This window comes from Anguilla anguilla, chromosome 4, assembly GCF_013347855.1.
Source record: "Anguilla anguilla isolate fAngAng1 chromosome 4, fAngAng1.pri, whole genome shotgun sequence".
Lineage (NCBI taxonomy): Eukaryota > Metazoa > Chordata > Actinopteri > Anguilliformes > Anguillidae > Anguilla > Anguilla anguilla.
In genome coordinates, this window is record NC_049204.1 from 910069 (window position 1) to 934103 (window position 24035).

At 48.7% G+C, this 24035-nt stretch overlaps 1 protein-coding gene across 1 annotated transcript in view; it reads right to left on the reverse strand.

The window, feature by feature from the left end:
- The window catches only part of LOC118225400 (inactive N-acetylated-alpha-linked acidic dipeptidase-like protein 2), a 330235-nt gene that overhangs the window by 46135 nt on the left and 260065 nt on the right, over nt 1–24035 (reverse strand). The window contains exons 12-13 of the mRNA XM_035413736.1: nt 21584–21739; nt 4532–4627 (exon numbers count right to left, since the gene is read on the reverse strand). Of these exons, the coding sequence (XP_035269627.1) occupies nt 4532–4627; nt 21584–21739 (252 nt within the window). The remainder of the gene's footprint in view (nt 1–4531; nt 4628–21583; nt 21740–24035) is intronic.

Below are 24035 nucleotides of genomic sequence, written 5' to 3' on the forward strand. Positions count from 1 at the left end.
TTACTAGGTTTACACATCTGGGTTTAACATTTCTGTGCACAGAAATTAAATAAGATTGTATACATTATAAAATACATAAAATAAAAGTGCAGGTTCCACATTTCACCACTGAAATGCAGTTTTAAACAGCACTGTTAGATGAAGATACCCATTTCACCACTGAAATGCAGTTTTAAACAGCACTGTTAGCTGAAGATACACATTTCACCACTGAAATGCAGTTTAAAACAGCACTGTTAGCTGAAGATACACATTTCACCACTGAAATGCAGCTTTAAACAGCACTGTTAGCTGAAGGGATGTGTGGCGGGCAGTGTCCGCGGTCGGCATGGTAACGGGCCGGTGGCGGCTGACAGCGGGGGTGTGTTTGGGGGCCGCTGGGACTGATGCCAGGCTGCCACACATAGGGGGTGCCAGCTCAACATGGCTCATGCTTTTAAACAGGAGGCCTACAGAGCCCCCTGGTGCCAAGCCAGCTCTGCCACCAAAACAAACACGGGGATGGGGTGGCAAGGGAGGGGGGTGAAAATGGGGGGGTTTGGCTGGTTGGCCTGGGATGTCCTGTGTTTGGGGGGGGGGGGTGTAGGAAGACTTCTCAGAACACAAGATTTTATCTGTGCTGGAAGAAACCGAAACGTAATGTCTGTCCTCCCTGCTGCTCAATTTCATTCTGCAGTTGCTGTTATTCCACAAACTGAATAAATGAAGGGAGAAATGATTCAGGGCAGCAGGAACACAGATTACATGAAACTCATTTTCTTTGATTTATTTACACATTTTTTATGATTACTGTATTTTTGCCCAGTGGTCAGACCGCAGGCATAGCCATTCAGAAGAATAGAAGGGGGAGGGGGGGGGGGAGTGAATTATGCACTGTTTCTTTGCAGTGGCTGCAAAAACTGAATATGTATTGAGAGCAAAATAATTCTGTTATTATTATTCATTATTCAGTTTCTGACTTCTGTTATTGAGCATTAGAAAGTGACCTTGCAGATGCCAAAATATTTTAATCTTGTCATGAATTTTCTTTTTAAATTATGCCAGCCTTCACATAAAATCTTTGTTTTACTGAAATCAGCCATAAAGCCCCGCCCCCAACTGCAGGGGCTCCGCCCACTGAAGATATTTTAAAAAACAGGAAGAGACCAAAGGCTCAGGAAACACAAACGCTGCAGATTAACATTCTGATGCTGACGGACAGATGCAACAGCCCCCCAGCGCCCAGCCCCAGTGCATTGTGGGCTGACATACATTTGCTTTTCCATTACCGTGACATTAAGCGCATCTCACTGTTCTCTCCTGTGGAAGTTTAGAATGGCATAATTTTTTAAAAACATTACGGAATCTCAACAATACACTGAATCTGAAGACGACATTTTAACAGCGTGTGTCGCTGACGGATTCGCTAAGGGGAAATGAATTGACGGATTTCATGAGAGGACCGATCAATAAAAATATGTTTTTATTTTTAGGTTTGTGCTGCAGAAACTGCACTGGCAGTTTAAAAATTATTGTTATTCTGCAGGATCCGGCTGATCTTTATCCTTTTCTGTACAATCCCAGGAGGTCTAGAAGGGTCTCTGGATAAGACTCCTGCATTTCAATGTTTTTCTGACAACACTCAGTGTGTGTGTGTGTTTGTTTCCCTGTGTTTTGAGAATGTGTGTGTGTGTTTGTTTGCCTGTGTTTTGAGAGCATGGGCACATGCGTGTGTAGAGACACTTTGAAAAAGGACATCAAATTCTGTGAAAGAGACTTTTTCCTTTTTGTTATTCAATAACATTTCTCAGCCCTCTACCACTTGTTCTGAGAAGTGCAATATTTTGACATTTCCAATTCTGTTCTCTGAATTCTAAGTTTATCTGTTCACTCTTTTCTGAAACTTCTATAGACTCAAAACATGAATGTGGAAAAAAAAAAAAAAGATTTAAAGTGGACATCCCAAAAATGTTTTCACCTTTAAAAACTGAGCCTATTTTTGGTTGATGATTAATTTGTCCAATTATGTGATCTGACATGTCGTTTCCTATGAAATGACGTCAGTCTCTTTCCCCATCTCATTACTGTTCAGAAATAATCATTTGTGACACCGAACGTGATTTCATTGGGTGAGATGGGAGGGGCTTAAGGACAGTCACATGACTCCCTGCCACGCACTCTCTGATGGAGAGCTCTTCCTGGTGGGAGAAAGACATGTTTATAGAGGCTGGTTTTTCTCTCTTTGTCTTGCCGCCTGTCCTTCTGCAGACAGAGAGAGGCAGGCTGGGAAACGAGCTGTCAGACTGGGGGGGGGCTCGGGTGATGGGGGGGGGGGCTCGGGTGATGGGGCGACGGGCTCAGACTGGGGGGGGAGCTCGGGTGATGGGGGGGGGCTCGGGTGATGGGGCGACGGGCTCAGACTGGGGGGGGGGGGCTCGGGTGATGGGGCGAGGTGCGGCTCGCTTTTAAATACAGAGACATGCCACCCGGGCACACCACCCCCCCCCCCCCACAGGCACGCCACCCACCCCCGTGGGGGCACACCCCACACCCCCGCGGGCACACCACCCACCCCCGCGGGCACACCCCACGCCCCCACAGGCACACCCCACCCCCCCGCGGGCACACCACCCACCCCCGCGGGCACACCACCCACCCCCGTGGGCACCCCCCCCCCCACAGGCACGCCACCCACCCCCGTGGGGGCACACCCCACCCCCCCGCGGGCACACCACCCACCCCCGCGGGCACACCACCCACCCCCGTGGGCACCCCCCCCCCCCCCACAGGCACGCCACCCACCCCCGTGGGGGCACACCCCACACCCCCGCGGGCACACCACCCACCCCCGCGGGCACACCCCATGCCCCCACAGGCACACCCCACCCCCCTGCGGGCACACCACCCACCCCCGTGGGCACACCCCAGCCCCCCCCGGGCACACCCCACGGGCACACCCCACCCCCCCGCAGGTGCACAGCCCACCCCTGCGGCTCCGGTTCTCACGGCAACCAGTCAGCGAATTAGCATTCAGTGAGAATCCATGCAAGACGGCTGTCTGTCTCTTCACAGATGTGAGGGGGGGGTCACTTTCCTCTCCAAGAAGACAGCAGGAGAGATGAGGAGAGAGAAAGAGAGAGAGAGAGAGGAGGGGGAAGAGAGAGAGGGAGGGAAAAAGAGAGAGAGAGGAGGAGGAAGAGAGAGAGAGGGAGGGAAAAAGAGAGAGAGGGAGAGAGAGGAGGGGGAGAGAGGGAGAGAGAAAGAGACAGAGATGAGGGGAAAGGAAGAGAGAGACAAGGGGAGAGAGAAAAAGAGGGAGGAGGAGAGAGACGGGGGAAACATGACAAAAGAAACAAAACAAGGAGAAAATAATAAATAAATAAATCTGCAGGGAGGAGGCTCTGATTCCAGCACAGTCGGGGTCTGACTGCATTTTTAACATAAAAAATCAGAACTTTCCAGCTGCCTGCTCCCCCCCCCTCGAGGGACAGTCCTGACTGTGCGGGAGAGGGGGTGTTCGGATTCAAAATAAAACAGAAGGATGCACCCCCCCCCCCATACTGCATGAGGAGCTTTTCCCTTCTATTCTCTTTTTTTGGGAGGGGGGGGGGTGGTGTTGCGTGGGCGTCTTGTCTTTACAAATGTGACATGTGTACAGCGGAGAGAGGAAAGAAAGACTTTCATAAATTGCAGTATTATTCAGCCGCACACTGCCTGCTCACCAGGCTGCAGCGTCTGATACAGAAACACACCCCCGTACCCAGAGAGGCTGGGTCTGGAGCAGGAGCATACACACACACACACACACACACACACACACACACACACACACACACACACACACACACACACACATATACACATACACACACACACATACACACACACACACACACACACACACACATACACACACACGCACACACACACACACACACACTCTCACTCACACACACACACACACACACACACACACACACATACACACACACTCTCTCTCTCTCTTTCTCTCTCTCACACTTAGTGTATCAGAAAATATAGAAGTATTGACAGTAGTAGTAGAATGTAGGTTCAGATATCACATTGTGTTTTTTCTGAAAATATACTGCTGTGAAACGTATCATACTGTATTTCCAAGTCCACATATTTAAATATATTGCAGTCCGTTCAATTTCTGCTGTAAAGAACAAAATGAGTGCTCTCTCTCTCTCGCACACGCGCTCACACACGCACACACACGCACACCACTCAGAGCATATCAGTCCTGTCCTTAAGGTCCGTTTAAATGAAGTCCTCACACTTGATTAATGACAGTTGGTGGGAGAGCTTTTTAGCTTTTTAGCCCCAGCGAGCTCACTCAGATCCGGGGGCCAGACTCATCTGCTTTCAGAGGCATATTCCTCTCAGTCTGAAATTTTAGCTGATTGTTAATTTTAATTTTCCAGTAAAGCCGTCGAGTGCGCCCAAGCAGAGGGGCTCTCCGCAGCGTACCAAAGCTCCCAGCCGCAGGGAATTACCTGTGATCTGGTCACCAGGGTAACAGCCCTCTTACCTTTGCAACAATCTCGTGGAGTTTGAAAGTGGGATCCAGACTCTCGACAGCAGATGAATTAGCAGGTAAAAAGGCCTCGGACAGAAAGCTTGTTTTCTGCAGAAAACAGAGAGAGAGAGAGAGAGAGAGAGAGAGAGAGAGAGAGACAGAGAGAGCGAGAGAGAGAGAGAGAGAGAGAGAGAGAGAGAGAGAGAGAGAGAGAGAGAGAGAGAGAGAGAGAGAGACAAAGAAAGAGAAAAATCCGTAAGACCCAGGGATTGATTTCACTCTTAAACTATTATTGGATTTAGTTTAAAGATTCTCAGGAGCTTGGGACTGCTAAAAGGCTACTTGTTGATTATTCTGGGTGATTACTATTTTCACCCCCTGCCCCCAACCCCCCGCCTCCCCACTGCTGATTAGAGATACTGGAACAATCAGGAGTCTTTTCCTTGGAGCAGGACGGGCAGATATTGTCCTACGCAGGGCAGTGTCTCATAAAAACAGCTGATTCCACAAAGTCTTTGTGTTCGATGAGCACTGCGGCTTATTTCCTGCACGGAAGACCTGCTGTTCAGAGGAGTATTTCAGCGCCAGAGAGCTTCCCCCCCGGCACGGCAGGCAGAGGAGCCGCCCGTTCTCACGCAGCCACCGCGGCGCGGCTCAGATTGGACATCACGGGCGTCTCACGCGCGTTACAGGAGGACATCACTCACAAGCGCGAGAGCCTGAATATTTACTCAAACAGAACCGTCGCCGTGCCAGGCCTGGCAGAGCCACCGCACCTCCGTCTCATTTAAAAGGCGGGAAAACGGGCCGGGTTTCGCCATGACGATCTGAGTACTAATCAGCAGGTTATTCGGCAGGATGGTGATGGTGTGGGTCACTGCGACACTGCGGGCAGCCCGACAGGAAGCTGACACGCTGCGTTAATTAGGGGATGTGGGGGAAACTCTGATGAAAGAACAGGGGCCACAGGTTCCTCTGACCTGTCACTCAGGGACACAGAATATTTCCCACGGCAGAGACCATACAGGCTGACACACACACACGCACGCACACACACACAAACGCGCATGCACACACACACACAGAACGGCATTGCAGAACTCCTCTTTTAATCTCTAGCAGTGAAAGCCCTTTGATATTTCCTCAGCTGAATGGTTTTTGGGGGCCTGGTTGATCCCACTGTCAGCACATCATTCCTCAGAAATCTGCCTAGTAAACACTGCAGGGCCCGTAACGCCCCACCAGGGTTCTGCTCTGGTATTGGCTGCTTGGCTCAGGCCACCGTCCGCACGCGGGCTGCTCATTGGTCTGAACGCCGGGCCTGGGCCTCGGCAGACACACCGCATCTGAGGGTCGGGGTTCGGGGTTCTGAGGGTCGGGGTTCGGGGTTCTGAGGGCCGGGGTTCGGGGTTCTGAGGTTCGGGGTTCGGGGTTCTGGGGGCCGGGGTTGGGGGGAGCTATCACACAGCTGACATTTCAGAGCGCTCTCCACGGAGGCCAGAGACAGACGGGCCGCCCGCTCGCTGGGTTTGGGCCCTCCTGAACGCTGGGTTTGGGCCCTCTCGCTGGGTTTGGGCCCTCCTGAACGCTGGGCTTGGGCCCTCCTGAACGCTGGGTTTGGGCCCTCCTGAACGCTGGGTTTGGGCCCTCCTGAACGCTGGGTTTGGGCCCTCTCGCTGGGTTTGGGCCCTCCTGAACGCTGGGTTTGGGCCCTCCTGAACGCTGGGTTTGGGCCCTCCTGAACGCTGGGTTTGGGCCCTCCTGAACGCTGGGTTTGGGCCCTCCTGAACGCTGGGTTTGGGCCCTCCTGAACGCTGGGTTTGGGCCCTCCTGAACGCTGGGTTTGGGCCCTCCTGAACGCTGGGTTTGGGCCCTCCTGAACGCTGGGTTTGGGCCCTCCTGAATGCTGAATGTACAGGCGAGGGGGCCCCGGGCCCTTTTTAGGCGCCTGCCCCACTCTAGCCACAGATACACACCAGGGCCGAGCTGAACGTGGTTTAAATAAAGTTACAGAGTCTGTGGGTGAAGTCAGCCGGCACACCGGGATTGGGCAGAAATGCATGCACTCCATCGTTATAGTATTACTACAGCTACTGTAACACATGGCGCTGCTGCAAATGGCCTATCTGTGTGAAGGAATCCTGCTAATGCCACTCAAATAATGTACTTCCCTGAGAGAAGTGCAGCTATTAACGTGCTAGAAACCATATCAACCTTTACAGCTTCTAGTGACATAACAACAACATTAGTCAGTGACCATTTTATAGTTCTGACAAAGCAACGCTGGTAAATCAATAAATTGAGCTGAAAATGGTTACAACTTTTTTACAACTTACAACTTATATAAGTTATAATACAATACAACTTCAATAAGGCATTCTGGGAAAAACATACGCGCTGGCCACTGCTGTTCGCTTTCAAATTTCTCCGGGAGGGGGCCTGGCGTTTCGGAAAACAACACCTGTCAGAGCCGCAGCCGGGTGGCGGCAGGAGAACTCAATCACGCGCTCGCTGTGGAGGGCGGGCAGAACGCGCGGGGTGCGCGAAACGGAAAACCGCACTCTGAATGGAATAATCGGCGTGACGTTCCAGATCCCGCTCTCCAATCCCCGACCCAGAAATACGCCACTCTCTGCTTCTCCAGCGCTTTCGGTTTCTTTTTTTTTTAATGCGCCGTCTTTTCACAGCCTCCAGAACTAATGCGCTATTGTCGGCAACAAGCGTATGAATATTCATCCGCTGCGAGAAAGAATAATCAGGAGCGCCACAGCGCGGCTCGCAGGACAGAGAGGATGCATCGAGCAATTTCACACAGCCACCGCTAATTCAATCAGCCCGGGACTTCAAAGCACAGAGTTAATGGGGAGGGCTCAAGTGAATTAAGGATTCTATAACGGAGAAAATACGCGAGGCTTAAATCCTCCTTTATTAAAGAAAAAAAAAGAAACATCTGCTTGTTTGCACGTTCTTTTATTTTATTGTGCATTTTGTTGCTGCATTGATGGGGCAGTGGATCACCTGTTATTTGAAATTATGTGCAGTTTAAGAATAGATTACTTTTCCTTTCCTTTTCCAAGAATCAAATGGATTCACAGATCCATCACGACATAATACTGTGATTGTCACAGAAGACCTGGACTCCAGCAACCAGCTCCACACCAAGAATCCATGAAACACTGAGCAGCCCGTGTGATTTACATTCTGCATTTTGTAAAAGAAAATGCTCTAAAGGTTAGCTGATCTTGTCAAAGAGGCTTTATACTTTGCCAATCATGGAATTTATTAACACAATGCAAACAATGTGCTAAATTAGCCAAAGCAATAAAATAAAATCAAACAAGTCAACATCATACAGTCCACACTCCTCAGAAATACTTAATTTAGCGTTTATTCATATGAATAAACCCCTGAATGGTGGGGGCAAAAACCGATTTTAGAGTGTAAAAAATGTCCAAGCCAATGAATGCATTAAAGTCCCACAGGGCACACACAGATCACCCAAACAGCAGTCGCACCAGTGAAATGACACCTCCATCACATTTAGCATTCAGAAGGGGAGAAGTTATGAATCTGCTATTTTAATTATTAGCCTGGCCTGAATAAGCAACAAAATAAACATGTTTCATAAAAGGCTGCATTTCCCCCGTCTGGAGACATAGCTCAGCTTGTCAGCAATTACTTATTCATTTTACTCAAGCTGCATTTGCCTAAAGAAGAGGGAGATGCATTATTCAATCTTCTGAAATGGAGAGGCACACTTCCAAATTTCAACGGCAAAGGATATTCAAAGCAGGTTTTTGTCATTTAGTTAGGCCCCGCATATTCTCTTGTTTTCACAATTTCATGCTCCAGAGTGTCTGGAAAAGGAAATTACAGTGTGCGAGATTGCTTTCCCGCATTCTGATTGCACTAGCAGCTCGTGTTATGCTACAGGTCAGCGGCAGGGATGAATCCCCACCTACACAAGGTCACGACTCACCAGGAAGAGTGACTGACCATCAGTTTATTACCAAACCACATCCCCTCAAGACTGGCAGACACATGTTAGAGAATCAGCCAGGTTATGAGCAGCCTGGTCAGGTTCATAGTGCTGTAAGGTTATGAGCAGCCTGGTCAGGCTCATAGTGCTGTAAGGTTATGAGCAGCCTGGTCAGGCTCATAGTGCTGTAGGGTTATGAGCAGTCTGGTCAGGCTCATAGTGCTGTAAGGTTATGAGCAGCCTGCTCAGGCTCATAGTGCTGTAAGGTTATGAGCAGCCTGCTCAGGCTCATAGTGCTGTAAGGTTATGAGCAGCCTGGTCAGACTCATAGTGCTGTAGGGTTATGAGCAGCCTGGTCAGGCTCATAGTGCTGTAAGGTTATGAGCAGCCTGGTCAGGCTCATAGTGCTGTAAGGTTATGAGCAGCCTGGTCAGGCTCATAGTGCTGTAAGGTTATGAGCAGCCTGATCAGGCTCATAGTGCTGTAAGGTTATGAGCAGCCTGGTCAGGCTCATAGTTCTGTAAGGTTATGAGCAGCCTGGTCATACTCATAGTGCTGTAAGGTTATGAGCAGCCTGGTCAGGCTCATAGTGCTGTAAGGTTATGAGCAGCCTGGTCAGGCTCATAGTGCTGTAAGGTTATGAGCAGCCTGGTCAGGCTCATAGTGCTGTAAGGTTATGAGCAGCCTGGTCAGGCTCATAGTACTGTAAGGTTATGAGCAGCCTGGTCAGGCTCATAGTGCTGTAAGGTTATGAGCGGCCTGGTCAGGCTCATAGTGCTGTAAGGTTATGAGCGGCCTGGTCAGGCTCATAGTGCTGTAAGGTTATGAGCAGCCTGGTCAGGCTCATAGTGCTGTAAGGTTATGAGCAGCCTGGTCAGGCTCATAGTGCTGTAAGGTTATGAGCAGCCTGGTCAGGCTCATAGTGCTGTAAGGTTATGAGCAGCCTGGTCAGGCTCATAGTGCTGTAAGGTTATGAGCAGCCTGGTCAGGCTCATAGTGCTGTAAGGTTATGAGCAGCCTGGTCAGGCTCATAGTGTTGTAAGGTTATGAGCGGCCTGGTCAGGCTCATAGTGCTGTAAGGTTATGAGCAGCCTGGTCAGGCTCATAGTTCTGTAAGGTTATGAGCAGCCTGGTCATACTCATAGTGCTGTAAGGTTATGAGCAGCCTGGTCAGGCTCATAGTGCTGTAAGGTTATGAGCAGCCTGGTCAGGCTCATAGTGCTGTAAGGTTATGAGCAGCCTGGTCAGGCTCATAGTGCTGTAAGGTTATGAGCAGCCTGGTCAGGCTCATAGTACTGTAAGGTTATGAGCAGCCTGGTCAGGCTCATAGTGCTGTAAGGTTATGAGCGGCCTGGTCAGGCTCATAGTGCTGTAAGGTTATGAGCAGCCTGGTCAGGCTCATAGTGCTGTAAGGTTATGAGCAGCCTGGTCAGGCTCATAGTGCTGTAAGGTTATGAGCAGCCTGGTCAGGCTCATAGTGCTGTAAGGTTATGAGCAGCCTGGTCAGGCTCATAGTGCTGTAAGGTTATGAGCAGCCTGGTCAGGCTCATAGTGCTGTAAGGTTATGAGCAGCCTGGTCAGGCTCATAGTGCTGTAAGGTTATGAGCAGCCTGGTCAGGCTCATAGTGTTGTAAGGTTATGAGCGGCCTGGTCAGGCTCATAGTGCTGTAAGGTTATGAGCAGCCTGGTCAGGCTCATAGTGCTGTAGGGTTATGAGCAGCCTGGTCAGGCTCATAGTGCTATAAGATTATGAGCTGCCTGGTCAGGCTCATAGTGCTGTAAGGTTATGAGCAGCCTGGTCAGGCTCATAGTGCTGTAAGGTTATGAGCAGCCTGGTCAGGCTCACAGTGCTGTAAGGTTATGAGCAGCCTGGTCAGACTCATAGTGCTGTAGGGTTATGAGCAGCCTGGTCAGACTCATAGTGCTGTAAGCTTATGAGCAGCCTGGTCAGGCTCATAGTGCTGTAGGGTTATGAGCAGCCTGGTCAGGCTCATAGTGCTGTAAGGTTATGAGCAGCCTGGTCAGGCTCATAGTGCTGTAGGGTTATGAGCAGCCTGGTCAGGCTCATAGTGCTGTAAGGTTATTATTTTATTTCCCAGTGTTGTCATTTTAAAATGAGGTAAAACCGACACAAAAGGCGTTGAGTCACGGAGGAAGCTGAGGTGGAGTTGATTATGCCACCCAGGCTATTCCTGCTGAGGAAATCTTCCGGCGCTTTCCGTGGGCACTGCCCTTGAAAGAGAGCTCCCACTGGGGTGATGCTTAACTGCCCAGGAGAAGGACCCGGCACAGCGTTATTAGGGGCCTGTAAGGTTGTGTAAACCTCTCTATTCAGAGACCACAGCACTGAGAGACCTGCTGCATGAGACAGACTGCTGGGTCTCCAGAGAGAGACAGAGAGAGAGATGAGGGGGAGAGGGGGGGGGGGGGGGGAGAGAGAGGGGGAAGAGAGATGGAGATAGGGAGAGAGGGAGAGAGAGGGGGGAGAGAGAGAGTGAGTGTGTGAGAGAGAGTGAAGAGAGAGGGTGATAGAGAGAGAGAGAGATTCCATTCAGGACATCCATCAGGTCATTCCGAGCTGCAGACTTTGACAACAAAGAGTCAGAAACCATCCTGTCCAACCTTATCTTCAGGCTGAAAGCAGCTTAGAGGGGAGCTATGACCCAGCATCTTCCTTTAGAGGAGCAGGCTCTGCAGGAGGGGTTAGGCTAAGACTGGATCTCAAACTCCAGTCCTGGACTGGAGGGCCGCAGTGTCTGCAGGTTTAACTCCAGTCCTGGAGGGCCGCAGTGTCTGCAGGTTTGACTCCAGTCCTGGAGGGCCGCAGTGTGTGCAGGTTTAACTCCAGTCCTGGAGGGCCGCAGTGTGTGCAGGTTTAACTCCAGTCCTGGAGGGGGCGCTGTGTCTGCACGTTTAACTCCAGTCCTGGAGGGCCGCAGTGTGTGCAGGTTTAACTCCAGTCCTGGAGGGCTGAAGGGGCTGCTGTTGGTTTTTGCTTTCAGCTTAAAATGAGCAGCCGAATTCAGACTCAATAAGCCAGGTCAGGTGGCCCAACTGTCTAATCAACTGCTTTCATTGATCAATTAAATGCTGATTATCAATGAAATCCAGCAGAGCCTGGAGCCTGGGTTTGCCAGACCTAAAGTGCACCCTTCTGCCATACTTCTGTAATTCTGCTGCAAGGCCAGCAAATAAATAACACTCTGAGCAAGATAAAATGCGAAAGAAAAAAAAAAAATCTTGATGAAGTTCTCTATCGCAGGCCGTTTGCCAACGTGAGAATAACAGTGTTGTTTCGCTTTTGTTTGCTGAAAAAAAAGAGACAGGCACCTCTTAATGTCTCAAACTCACAAATAAAACATGTCTTTTATGACCCAGTGTGTTCATCATCCCTTCAGTACAGTGCTGTTTAATTCCAAAAAATGGCTTACTGCCGAACACCAAAAATAAAAGAAATGCAATTCCAGGTAAAAGCTGTTTGGATTTAAAAGACTGAAAAGGGAACATATTTTTCATCAAATCTCAAGCCATGCTAGATGACAAAGTGCAAAAGTTTCTCTTTATTGTTTAAGGCTTTTTAAAATATTAAACTGTGCTATTGTATGGGAACAACAGCAGCTAAGAAAGTCTAAGAAAGTAACTGACAAAATCAGTTCGCTCAAATCTTCGTCAAAACACCACGGGAGTCGGTAGTGAAAGGCACGGTGCATATTCTCGGGCCATAAAGCTTCCTGTTCGCACTTTTAGTGCCTTTCCCCCGTTTTACAGCGTATTAAATGTAGCCGTCAGTGAATTAGGGAGTCATTGATGAGCTGCCTTTCAAACAATAGGCTCCCTTTGATTGCGGTTCGATTACACATTAGACCTTCAATCTTTAAATAAATTGCTCCAAGATCTGTTCAATTCAGGCTTTAATTAGCATTGTCCTCCAAGTCCCTAAGTGCTATTTGACCGATTCGGCTATCAGCTACTGTATCTACAAGGATTTACACCTTCAAATAACACAGCTGACTTCCCAATTCAGCACAGAATCGGTGCCAGTTTTCTTAATTTACAGTGTTCACTATATTTAGACAAAAAAACTTCGGCACTAATTTCAGCAGAACACTGATAGTGACATACAATTTTGTTTTTTAAAAACTGACAAGCATTTGCAAAATGTAAACTCTAAAAGGTTTATCGGAAAATGTGTTTGGCTCTGAGGGCTACGTAATCTTGGAGTCTTGGGAGGATTTGATTTCCATTTTTAATTTTATTTTTCAAACCCAATGTTTAATACTGCAGTAAATTTTTATCCTCATATTGTGAGGTACATCAACTTATGCCATCACACCACCAAGTGCTCTTTTCTGACAACACTCGAAAATTCCACCCTGAACCCTTACAAAAGGATTCTGATTGCTCCATCGATTGAAAAAGTGTGGTGAAAAAGTGTCTGATTCTTATTTCTGTTTTGAAGTAGAAGGGAAAAGAGTCGTGTTGCAGCAGCTTGCTTGCCAGCCTCCTAACAGTGACTGCTGTCAATTAACGGTGAGACATGGTTACCTTTAAATTGAGTTTAGCTAATTGAGTTGCTGAAATTGAAAGTGATTGCATATTAGACCGGGGCGTGCGTTGAAAACAAGAGCGTGTGGGCTAGATGGTTTTAACTGAAAGAGAAAAAAAAAAAAAAAACAGGTTGAGTTCGCAACTGAAAGGTTGCAGGCTTGATTCCTAAATGGGGCACAGCAATTGTGCCTTTGAGCAAAGGCACTTAACCTGAGTTGCTTCAGTAAATATCCAGGTGTGTAACTGGGCTGCGTGAAAAAAGAATGTAAGCTGAAAAGCAATCTTTTGTCTTTCCCCTGAATCCTGCAGGGCTGGCACAGAAATGTGTCTTAAACTGTACACGTGTTTGCAGTGGTGTGAAGACTGCAGTTTCTCCTGCTCTGAAACGGGACCCAGTGTTACTGTGATCTCTGACAAATCCTCCAGTGCTTCAGCAGCTTCACAGCCAGCATCAAACAGAAAATCCTTCGCCTGGCGATGATCAAATGCTCTACTTTTAAAAGAAGTGCTAGAAGGATAATTACAGTTCTGAAAGTTAAAGAGACATTCCATTCCATTAACGAGCCAGAAAGTTAATTAATGCAAAGCACTTAAGACATTTGGTACAACTTAATATTGGCTATTAATCTTTAGGGACTTGCTGTAAATCCCTGTGCAAAAACACCAATCATCTGCCTCTTTCATGAAATGATCCCTGTGAGTATTAGCAGCCAGACCTGCGCTTCATCCGCCATTTTAACACCGCTGAACTTCTCACTGCCCCACACAAAAAGAAAAACAACCCAAAAAAAAAGTCAAACACTCAGAGAAATGGAGTTTATCAGGAACAAACAAGATGTCTGCCGAGTGTGTGATTCTCCCACCTGTCTCATATTTACCCAGCAGAGCGTGGAAACACAAAGCTAAACGCTACCCGAGCGTCTCTTTCCCGCCTGTTTGTTCCCGCCTCCCATCGGCACCCTGCTCTTTCTGATCGAGGCTCCGTCTCCCATCGGTGCCCTGCTCTTTCTGACGGAGGCTCCGCCTCCCATCGGTGCCCTGCTCTTTCTGATGGAGGCTCCGCCTCCCATCGGTGCCCTGCTCTTTCTGATCGAGGCTCCGCCTCCCATCGGTGCCCTGCTCTTTCTGATGGAGGCTCCGCCTCCCATCGGTGCCCTGCTCTTTCTGATGGAGGCTCCGCCTCCCATCGGTGCCCTGCTCTTTCTGATCGAGGCTCCGCCTCCCATCGGTGCCCTGCTCTTTCTGATCGAGGCTCCGCCTCCCATCGGTGCCCTGCTCTTTCTGATGGAGGCTCCGCCTCCCATCGGTGCCCTGCTCTTTCTGATGGAGGCTCCGCCTCCCATCGACACCCTGCTCTTTCTGATGGAGGCTCCAGCACCGGCTGACCTTTGACCCTTGACCTGTGCCGCCGGACAGACGCCCTGTTGAGAAACACGCTCAGACCTGCAGTGTGCCCGGGAGGCTGGCGACACGGTCACACGGCCGCATACGGGCTGCACGACCGAGGAAGAGCGAGGAAGAGCGAGGAAGAGCGAGGACCTTTCATATTTATGAGCTTCCCTCTCAGACACACACAATCGGCTTTTAGCATTCAGGCTTTGAAGTGTTCAGCAGAGTGCAGCAAGAGAAAGATTTTTTTTTTTTTGCATATCCTACCAAATATTAGAGGGGAGACAAACAGATGTCTCACATCTTATCATTCAGAAAGAGTGAACAGGTAGCGGTGTGCCACACGTGTTTCTCAGGTGTGTGCCCATCTACCTGTGTCTGAACCTCAGAGACAGTCCTCTCTTATGATCACACTGCCACTAGCTCATGTGCTATAATACTGTGCTATGTAATACACAACTAATAATAAATAAAAATAATCAGGACCTTTTACTTACTACCAATACTAATAATTGAACTATTATGACTACAAGTAGTGCAACTCATCCTACTAGTGCAACTGTGAATAAACGTGTTATCCCTACTATTACAAGTACGACTGAAAGAAGTGGTGCTGATACAGGTAAAGGTATGTCGATGAGTACTGCCAACACCAGCAGCACCGGCAAGACCAGCAGCGCTAACATCGCTGCTAATTCCAGCTGTCGCTGCTCCCGTAAAAAGGCATTGAGAGCAGGCCTGTGAAGCACACGCCCGTCACCCAGGGAGACGCACGCACACCCACCCCCATTCAGCCTCGTCCAAATAAGGTCACGGGCATCTGCTGGAGCCAGATGGCGGGACGGGGGGGCTGGGGGGGAACGGGCCGAAATGCCAGGCGGGTGAAGAGCAGCGGCGGCTGAATGTATCTGACGGGCCGGTGTCTGGGGGGGGGGGGGGGGGGGGGGGTTCGCTGTACCCCCCCAATCCAGCTGCTAATTACATCACTTTCACACACCATCACCGCTCTCCGGCCAGAGACCGCACACATGCTGGAGGAATCGCACTCCACTCGGGGAGGCCGGCCTGGCCTACACTAACAAGGCCGCAGATCCGTGGGAGAGACCCCGCAAGTCGCCACACAAGAGCCAAAATGGAGACCCTGCGAGTCGCCACACAAGAGCCACAATGGAGACCCCGCGAGTCGCCACACAAGAGCCAAAATGGAGACCCTGCGAGTCGCCACACAAGAGCCAAAATGGAGACCCCATGAGTCACCACACAAGAGCCAAAATGGAGAAAAACGAGTGGGCTCATATCTATGATCTTATAATTCATTCTGACCCTGGAAGAGGACGGAACTGAACCCAAGTCAGAATAACAAGACCATCTGGCGAGACAAAATTCACCGCACCCTGAGCACGGTATCTGGAACCGCTCCCTAAAACTGCCACGTCCAATTAGCAGCGTGTTGCTGTGCTTTATGGGTATTTATGGACACAAGCCACCATGTTTGCAAATCTGCAAATCACAGTTCATCCCAAACAAGTTTTTTTATTTATTTTTTTTTATCCATGGGATGTGCGGAATGAAACCCAGAAATAAAGGGGCATATGGGTTTCATTACGCGGAGTGTAATTAATGAGACGCCCGCAATGTAATTAATGAAAAACACACATGCGCGGGCGCAAAGGCCGGAGGGGTATTCCGCTCAGCCGTGAGGAGAGCCGCCGCCGCCGCCGCGCTCAGAATGCAGAGCAGATCCGTCTCCCGCGAGCTAACGCCGCTGCGGCTAACCGGCCCGGAAATTAATCAGAATAAACGCGCAGAGCCGCGTGAATGCTAATGCGCGCCGCGCTAGCATATGTTCTGGATGTGCAGGGATGTGCCGGGTCCAGGCCGCTGTGGTTAATGCATTATTAAAGGCAGGAACACCATAAAGCCCAGCGTTGCAGGGCAGCGGTGCGCTTTCCCAAATTAGCAGCGGCGAGGTTTGCTGGAAAGTCAGACCCGGTCATTAGAGAGGGATTCTGCTGAGGTTAAAACCGCTGAGGCTCGCTTCAAGCTTCACTACTGAGCTTTATTACTGAGCTTCACTACCGAGCTTCACTACTGAGCTTCACTACCGAGCTTCACTACCGAGCCTCACTACCGAGCTTCACTACCGGGCTTCACTACCGAGCTTCACTACCGAACTTCTCTACTGAGCTTCACTACCGGGCTTCACTACTGAGCTTCACTACCGAGGTTCACTACCAAGCTTCACTACCGAGCTTTACTACTGAGCTTCACTACCAAGCTTCACTACCGGGCTTCACTACCAAACTTCTCTACCGAGCTTCACTACCGAGCTTCACTACCGGGCTTCATTACTGAGCTTCACTACCGAGCTTCACTACCGAGCTTCACTACCGGGCTTCACTACCGAGCTTCTCTACCGAGCTTCTCTACCGAGCTTCACTACCGAGCTTCTCTACCGAGCTTCACTACTGAGCTTCACTACCGAGCTTCACTACCGAGCTTCACTACCGGGCTTCACTACCGAGCTTCTCTACTGAGTTTCACTACTGAGCTTCATTACTGAGCTTCACTACTGAGCTTCACTACTGGGCTTCACTACCGGGCTTCACTACCGAGCTTCACTACCAAGCTTCACTACTGAGCTTCACTACCGGGCTTCATTACCGAGCTTCATTACTGAGCTTCACTACCGAGCTTTACTACTGAGCTTCACTACCGAGCTTCACTACTGGGCTTGGGTTTTCTGAAGGTGAAGAAAAGCCCTGCAGTGGGGGTGCTGTTTTAAAGTCGGGGGCTTGGGCTCACAGGCGTCCCACAGCCACGCTCCACACCGCACTGCTGCCCCTGGCGACACCGCCACCGCGTGCGACACCGCGAGCGGAACCCGGCTTCAGCTCGGCGTCTCTAATTCAGGCTGATGTGCTGAATGCCAGCAAAGCGCTCCTTTCACACCCGGATCAGTCTGCAAACGCGTAGCCAGGCATGTCTGGGGGAGACAGGACAGACGCACAAACAGGCCCGGCTGAAATTAATGTTAAATTTCTCCATGGCCACAGACTTACTGCAATAAACATCTAACATAAGAACTGAAGGCCATGTGTGACCGTGGAACCATCGACACTGGGCAAGGGGAAAAAGATCAGCCTTTTGTCTTGATTTGTAATGGCGAGTTTATCAAATAACAACAAATCCACATTATTTTTTCTGACAAGCTTGTGCAACCCCAGATCCAGAGTAGTTTGAATGAGGAGAAATTCAATAAACACAGAAAGAGCTCTCAGTCTAGTGTTATATTTTCAACTAACAGCATTATGCGTGTGGAAGATTGGGCCCATTTTAAAGTGCACCCAGAATGCTTCAGCGAGAAATCCTAGGAAAGCTCTCAGCTGGCCTTCACGAAGACTGCTGTGCGTCCAACAAAAACACATTTCCCCCGCTTCCCCTTCAAAACCACACGCCGCACAAATAGTATTAAACAACAACAAAAAAGCACGTTATGCCAGAATTTGATTTATAAAAGGTTTAAGTACCGCTGCCTCTTTCCTCTGACATGTGCTTTTCAAAGATATGAACTTAAAGGAAAGCTTAAATTAAATGAAAATAAAGACAGGTATTAAACTGCCAGATAATAAACCACATCTTCTGCTCGGACACTCGTTTTGGTTCCAGTCTTGGCTATTTTGTGGGGAGGTGTAGAAGGCATTGTTTCCTCAGAACGCTCATACAGGAAGGACAGGGCAGGACTGACTATGCAGAAGCTCCACCCCCCAGGACACCCCCTTATGAAACAGATTTGTTCAGACATTGAACATGACACCAGCCCCCCCAAAGCGTTCTGAGATATTTTACAACCGAGCCGCTGAGGTGGACAGGTGTCTGCGGGAGACGACAGGCGGCGGTGCAGGTGGGGGGTGGGGGGGAGTGGGGGGGCTGATGGATGAGCCAGCATCAAGCGCAGAGGAAAAACATGTTAATTTTCACGTGTCAACAGAAGAGAGGTGGCAGGTACGGCTGAGAACCCGCCGCAGAAACCTAGCACGTTAGCACGTTAGCGCGCGCGGCTGTCTGATTGACACGTCATTATGAGGCAACTCGGACACCGTGGCGACGCTGACGGACCGCGGGAGAGAAGGGGGGGCGCCCCGTCAGTGCTAATGCCTTCAACTAGCCAAGCTTTTCTGTACAGAGGAAACGAATCACGCAAAATAATGATACAAGACCATGGGCCCATCATTGTAATGATAGTTATAAGGGAGGTGCAGTCACCATGGTAACGAGTGTTGTGAATAACCGAGCAGTGGTCTCCTTCATTTAATAAAGTGAGTCTCTTCGTACCAAACGCCTGTCCAGTTGTTTTTTTTTTTTATGTGCTGGAGGAATATGTCACAGGTCTTCCAGGGCTGCACACACCACAGAAGCGCACGTGATCTTTTAAGGACAGCGCCCCCAAAAAGCTGCAGAGACGGTGATGCTGCTTTCTGCGTTTTCTCTACGGCTAAGCTGCGCCAGGATTTCTACATGAGCGCGTGACACTGAGCGTCTCCCTGACCTGAGAGCGCTCTCAGCGCTGCTGCTCTCCTGACGCAGCGCGGATGAATAAACGCACGCTCTCTCGCGCGATGAGCGGCTCGTATCAGAGCACCCGCTAATATTATATTTATATGATTATCATAACTGCGATGCGGCCGTCACGTCGGCTCGGTTTTATCCGTGCGGAAGCCGTGTCTCTCGGCGCGCGAGCGCAGCGTCGTCCCACGCCTCCCCGCGGCAGAGCAGACGGCGGCGACCTCGTTAGAGGCTGTCCTTACTTCATCATCGGCAGCCGCTGCATGCGCCGCCCTCCCGCCACGCTGGCGGGCCCGAGACGCCCGTACCTGTCTCCCGAACTTCATCCATCCTTTCCACATAATTAAACCGGCTCGCCAGGTCAAAGCGCCCTGCTAAAGCAGCGCTTTATAACGGCATCAGCACGCAGCATGTGGGGCCCGCCTGCCTGTTTCACCACCAATAAACACACAGCCCTTTTAAATTTCACTACTGATAAACCTACAGACATTTTAAATTTCACTATTGATAAACCTACAGCTTTTTTCAATTTCAGTACTGAAAAAACACACAGCCCTTTTAAATTTCACTACTGATAAACCTACAGCTATTTTAAATTTCGCTACTGAAAAAACATACAGCCCTTTTAAATTTCACTGCTGATAAACCTACAGCCATTTTAAGTTTCACAACTGCTAAACCTACAGCCATTTTAAATTTCACTACTGAAAAACACACAGCCCTTTTATATTTCTCTACTGCTAAACCTGCAGTCCTTTAAAATTTGACTACTGAAAAACTGGTCCTTTTAAAATTCCCCTCTCATTTTCCTTTAAAAAAGGCCAGGGAGGCACGCGTGTGCAGTGCTGGTGAAAGGTATCTTGTCTCAGTGCTTTCTCTGTTCTCTTTCCTGTGACAGGTGGAGGTGCTTACAGGGAAACCTCAGCTCACACCTGCTCACTGAACAGCCCTCCGACTAGCGTGTGAGAAATGCGCTTAGATTCCCACAAAAAGTCTCTCTGCAACCCGGTCTCATATGGGACGGGCCCGGAACATCCCACTCCTCCACAAAAGCTCCTAAGCGAAGGTAGCTATGGTCTATCTATGTTTTTTGAGCTCCCTGTTTTCGGAACAGAAAAGCAGGGCATGCTATCCGACCCCCCTTTAACTGTGAGAGGCTGTGCACGCAGGCCAGAGAGCTGAAGAGAAGCCGCGATAAACACATTTTCACACCTTTACAGGTGAAAACTCTGCGGTGAAAACCTGTCGTTTCATATTTCACTTTCGACCGTTTAGCTCCCTCTCCAACACAAACTGACCGAGAAACATTTCAGCTTCTGAAGATTAAAACGCGGGGTGATTCGAGGACACACGTCAGCCCGTGAACTGCAGTGATCTTCCTTTCTTACTGCACAGATGTAAGAGAATATGTTAATGCATCATTAAACAAGTGCAGCACTTCCTGACAAGAGACAGAGACGAAGGATGAAGATGAAGAGCGCAACGCGATCAGGTCGAGGAGGACAGCGTCTTTCAAGTGCGTTTACAATGAGGAGGAGGACAGAGTGATTTCACATTTCCTTCAGCGTAGTTTAATACCCATAATATCATAAGTACACCTGTAGCACATCTTATCGTACGGTAAAGCAAACTGACAATCAGAATCAAGCTGCAGATTTATCTGCTGAGAGCGGATTTTACAGATACCTTACGAGAAAGAGGACCGGAGTCTGGTGAAAGAGCTTAGTGACAAACTGCACACTGGCCCACAGTCCTGATTCTCTCTCTCTGTCTCTCTGGCTCTCTCTCTCTGGCTCTCTCTCTCTCTCTCTGTCTGCATAACACAATGCAGCCCGTCTGAATAACTTGTTGTACTTAATGATCTTGTAAAATATGCCCTCTTTATCAAGGCTTGGGTCAAATCCATCTCAATTCATAAAATCTAATGAAACTCAGTCAATTAATTTAAAACTCCTCACGAAACATTAAGATAATGTATATATTTATGAATGGAATTTGAATTTAATTGTAATTGACCTCCACCTTTGTTTTCTAATGCAAAAGCATTCATTTTACATCAGAAGTGCCAGTACTGTTTGCGCAATGCATTTCTCTCAGTAGTACTGTTATGTGTGATGCAAATGAGAGGACATTCATTATGTGTATAAAGCAGCTTTCTCTCGCAGTTACACAGGGCGTTTTATTAGTGTGAGTCTGTGAGAGCCGTGTCCTTCAGGCTCAGCGTTAGCTGGTGGCCTCGGCTCAGGACCGACCTGTATTAAATTAATTTCGGCATTTCACTCGTACAATACAAACCAAAATTAAAATGTCACCCGCACAACACAGAGAAGCATACTGGAGCAGAATGCCACCTGCAAGTGCAGCATTTTTCATTAGAAAAAAAAAAAAAAAACCTCAGAAAGAATTTAAAAAAAAAAAAAAAATGTTTTTTTTTCTCCCTTTCTCACCTAGTTTGGAGTGTCCAATCATCACTCATGGCTGTAACCGCCCCCCAGACCTGCACCTCAACAGGACAGGCCGTCCGGCTGGGTCAGGCTCCCCCCCCGCCCCCCCCGCCCCCCCCCCCAGGGAAATCTTATTACCTCTCCGGCTGCGGTTTCCGCCAGCGCGAACTCCAGCGTGGGGACGGCCAGGCGGTCGGCGAAGAAGCGCACATCCCCGGGGGGCTGAACAGAGCTGACGTTCGCGCCGGAGCAGGCTCCGCCCCCTCCGTCCCGCGTGCAGTTCAGGGACAGCTTCTGAAATATCAGAAGGGGGGAAACACACAGTCAGGCAGGAGAACAAAAACAATAATGGCAAGCTGTGTGATATATTTAATTGAAGCCATTGTGTGTCTCACAGGGCACTGCGGTCTGTTACTTATATACAGTTGACCACTGAACTGATGTTAAAAATAACGGCTAATGAACCAGGACTGAAGCAGAAATCACACCAGGGAGTGTGAATTAAACTGGAAGCCAAGCGAACCTCTCCTGGACATGTTTCTCAGAACGCTGTTCCCATGATGCCCCGGGCTTCTACTGTGACTCATAAATGTCACATATACAGGCAGTGCAGGAGTCATATTAATCCAGCAGGGATGTTTTTTCAATGGTTGTAATAATTTAAAAAAATGCTTCAGGTTGTTCTTTCTCAAAGTGATACCCGCAGGTCCTGAACGTTTGATACACTCACTCCCCGTCCTGCTGAGGAGGAGCTGGGAGACTAAAAACAAAGCAGCCCGTGTTTTTGGGTCCTTTCAAACAAAGCTCCAATATGGCCAGCAGCCTTTCACTCAGATTTGCACAGAATGTTTATTTGGACCGACGCGGTGTGTCTGACTGCAGGACTCTGACTCTGGTTGGACCGACGCGGTGTGTCTGACTGCAGGACTCTGGAGCGGATAAGAGCTGACACGCCTGTGGCAGAACTTCTCTCGCTCTCAATAAACGCTGCGGACAGACCTGGCGTCCAGCTAAACTCTAATGATCTTCAGCTCTCCAACATTACCAGCTTCATCCTCTGTGCGTAGTTTAATTTTTAATGAGCTCGCAGATATGGGGTAATCCAGCCTGCTCTTCATTACCTGCAGGGTAGTTTTAGGGGTGCGTTTCAGCCTCCAAAGCACCACCCCCCCCCCCCCCCCCCCCCCCCCACACACACACACACCCCTAAGCACAACAAGAGTCCAAATGAACATTTTTCCCCTTTTAAAAAGCTGCCACAGCAGTCAGTTCGGATTCCCAGAAAGGCTGCGACAACCACAATGCACTGCAGAGGCTTTCATGAACAGAAGGCGCACTTAAAAAATTTACTCTTCTTTTCTTTTTTATAAAGTGGTCTATTCAAACAGGACACATGACTGAAACATTCCCATATTAAAATATGTTAAATATGCCCGAATCTGAAAAATTAAAACAAACTAATTTAAAATAAAATAAATAAATAAGGAAGGAAGTGTTGGGAGGATTGAGAGACTCAATCCTAAATATGTCTGGAGCTATGCATGAATACATCCTGCACTTACCCACAATCCTCTGCGGTGAAAAGAGACAGACCAAAGGAGCACAGACTGGCAGTTTGTGATCTCCTGGAACTGCTGACCTGGCTAATTTAACAGCACAAGTCTAATAAATGTTTTAAAGCGTAAAGCAAAAACAGACAGAGGAGAAAAAAATATATTTTTCTTTTTAAAAATTCAGAAGCATGTTACTACCCCTCTGCATTCCCACCCCTAGCAGAGAGAATTTGTGAGAAGAGAGTAGCTTTGAAAAATGCCATCCTCAAGGGTAACAGTGAAAATACAGTATAAATGAGGAGAACAGGGTCTGTTCTCTCCGTAGCACTGATTACAATACCTACACATCTGTTGGCACAATCTACACGGATTCTCTCTCACAATCTACACCGATTCTTTCTCACAGTCTACACTTTTTCTTCCAATTCTTTCAACCACTTGCATGTATTATTTAAAACTGATTACTGTACTCACAGTTTGCTGTGTGTGCCTAGACCATGGAAGACCAAAGTGAGCCCATCTAACTGATGGTGAGGTACAGCTATGCTCATATTGTTTTTAAAATCATCTCTGCAGTAAGACCCCTGGGGATACTTCCTTGTTAATGATTCTGTTGTATTCCCTTTCATACCAGTTCAAAGACTACAATGACAGGTTCCTGTTTTCGCCTCAAGATGGCTTTTAGTTGCGTTTGACATGGCTGTATTAAAACATTAATGATTTACCTCTTCATGCTGTGCAAACAGTAGCATCACCAGCTACTTCATTCAAACACATCTGACACAAAGAACTGCACTCTTTTTAATCGTCTGCTTTTGAACATGCATTGTGGGTCATCATCGACCGATAGTGGCAACTCTGTTCTTGAAAGATATGGGATGGAACAGAAGAAAAAAATCACCAGAAAATGCCATATTTCTCAATGCAGAATTGTAGTTTACTTAATGGTCAATTAGAGTGCATGAATATCAGCACATACATGCAGCTGTGAGGGCAGTGATTAACATTACACTGCTGATGTATTGATCTGTATTTGA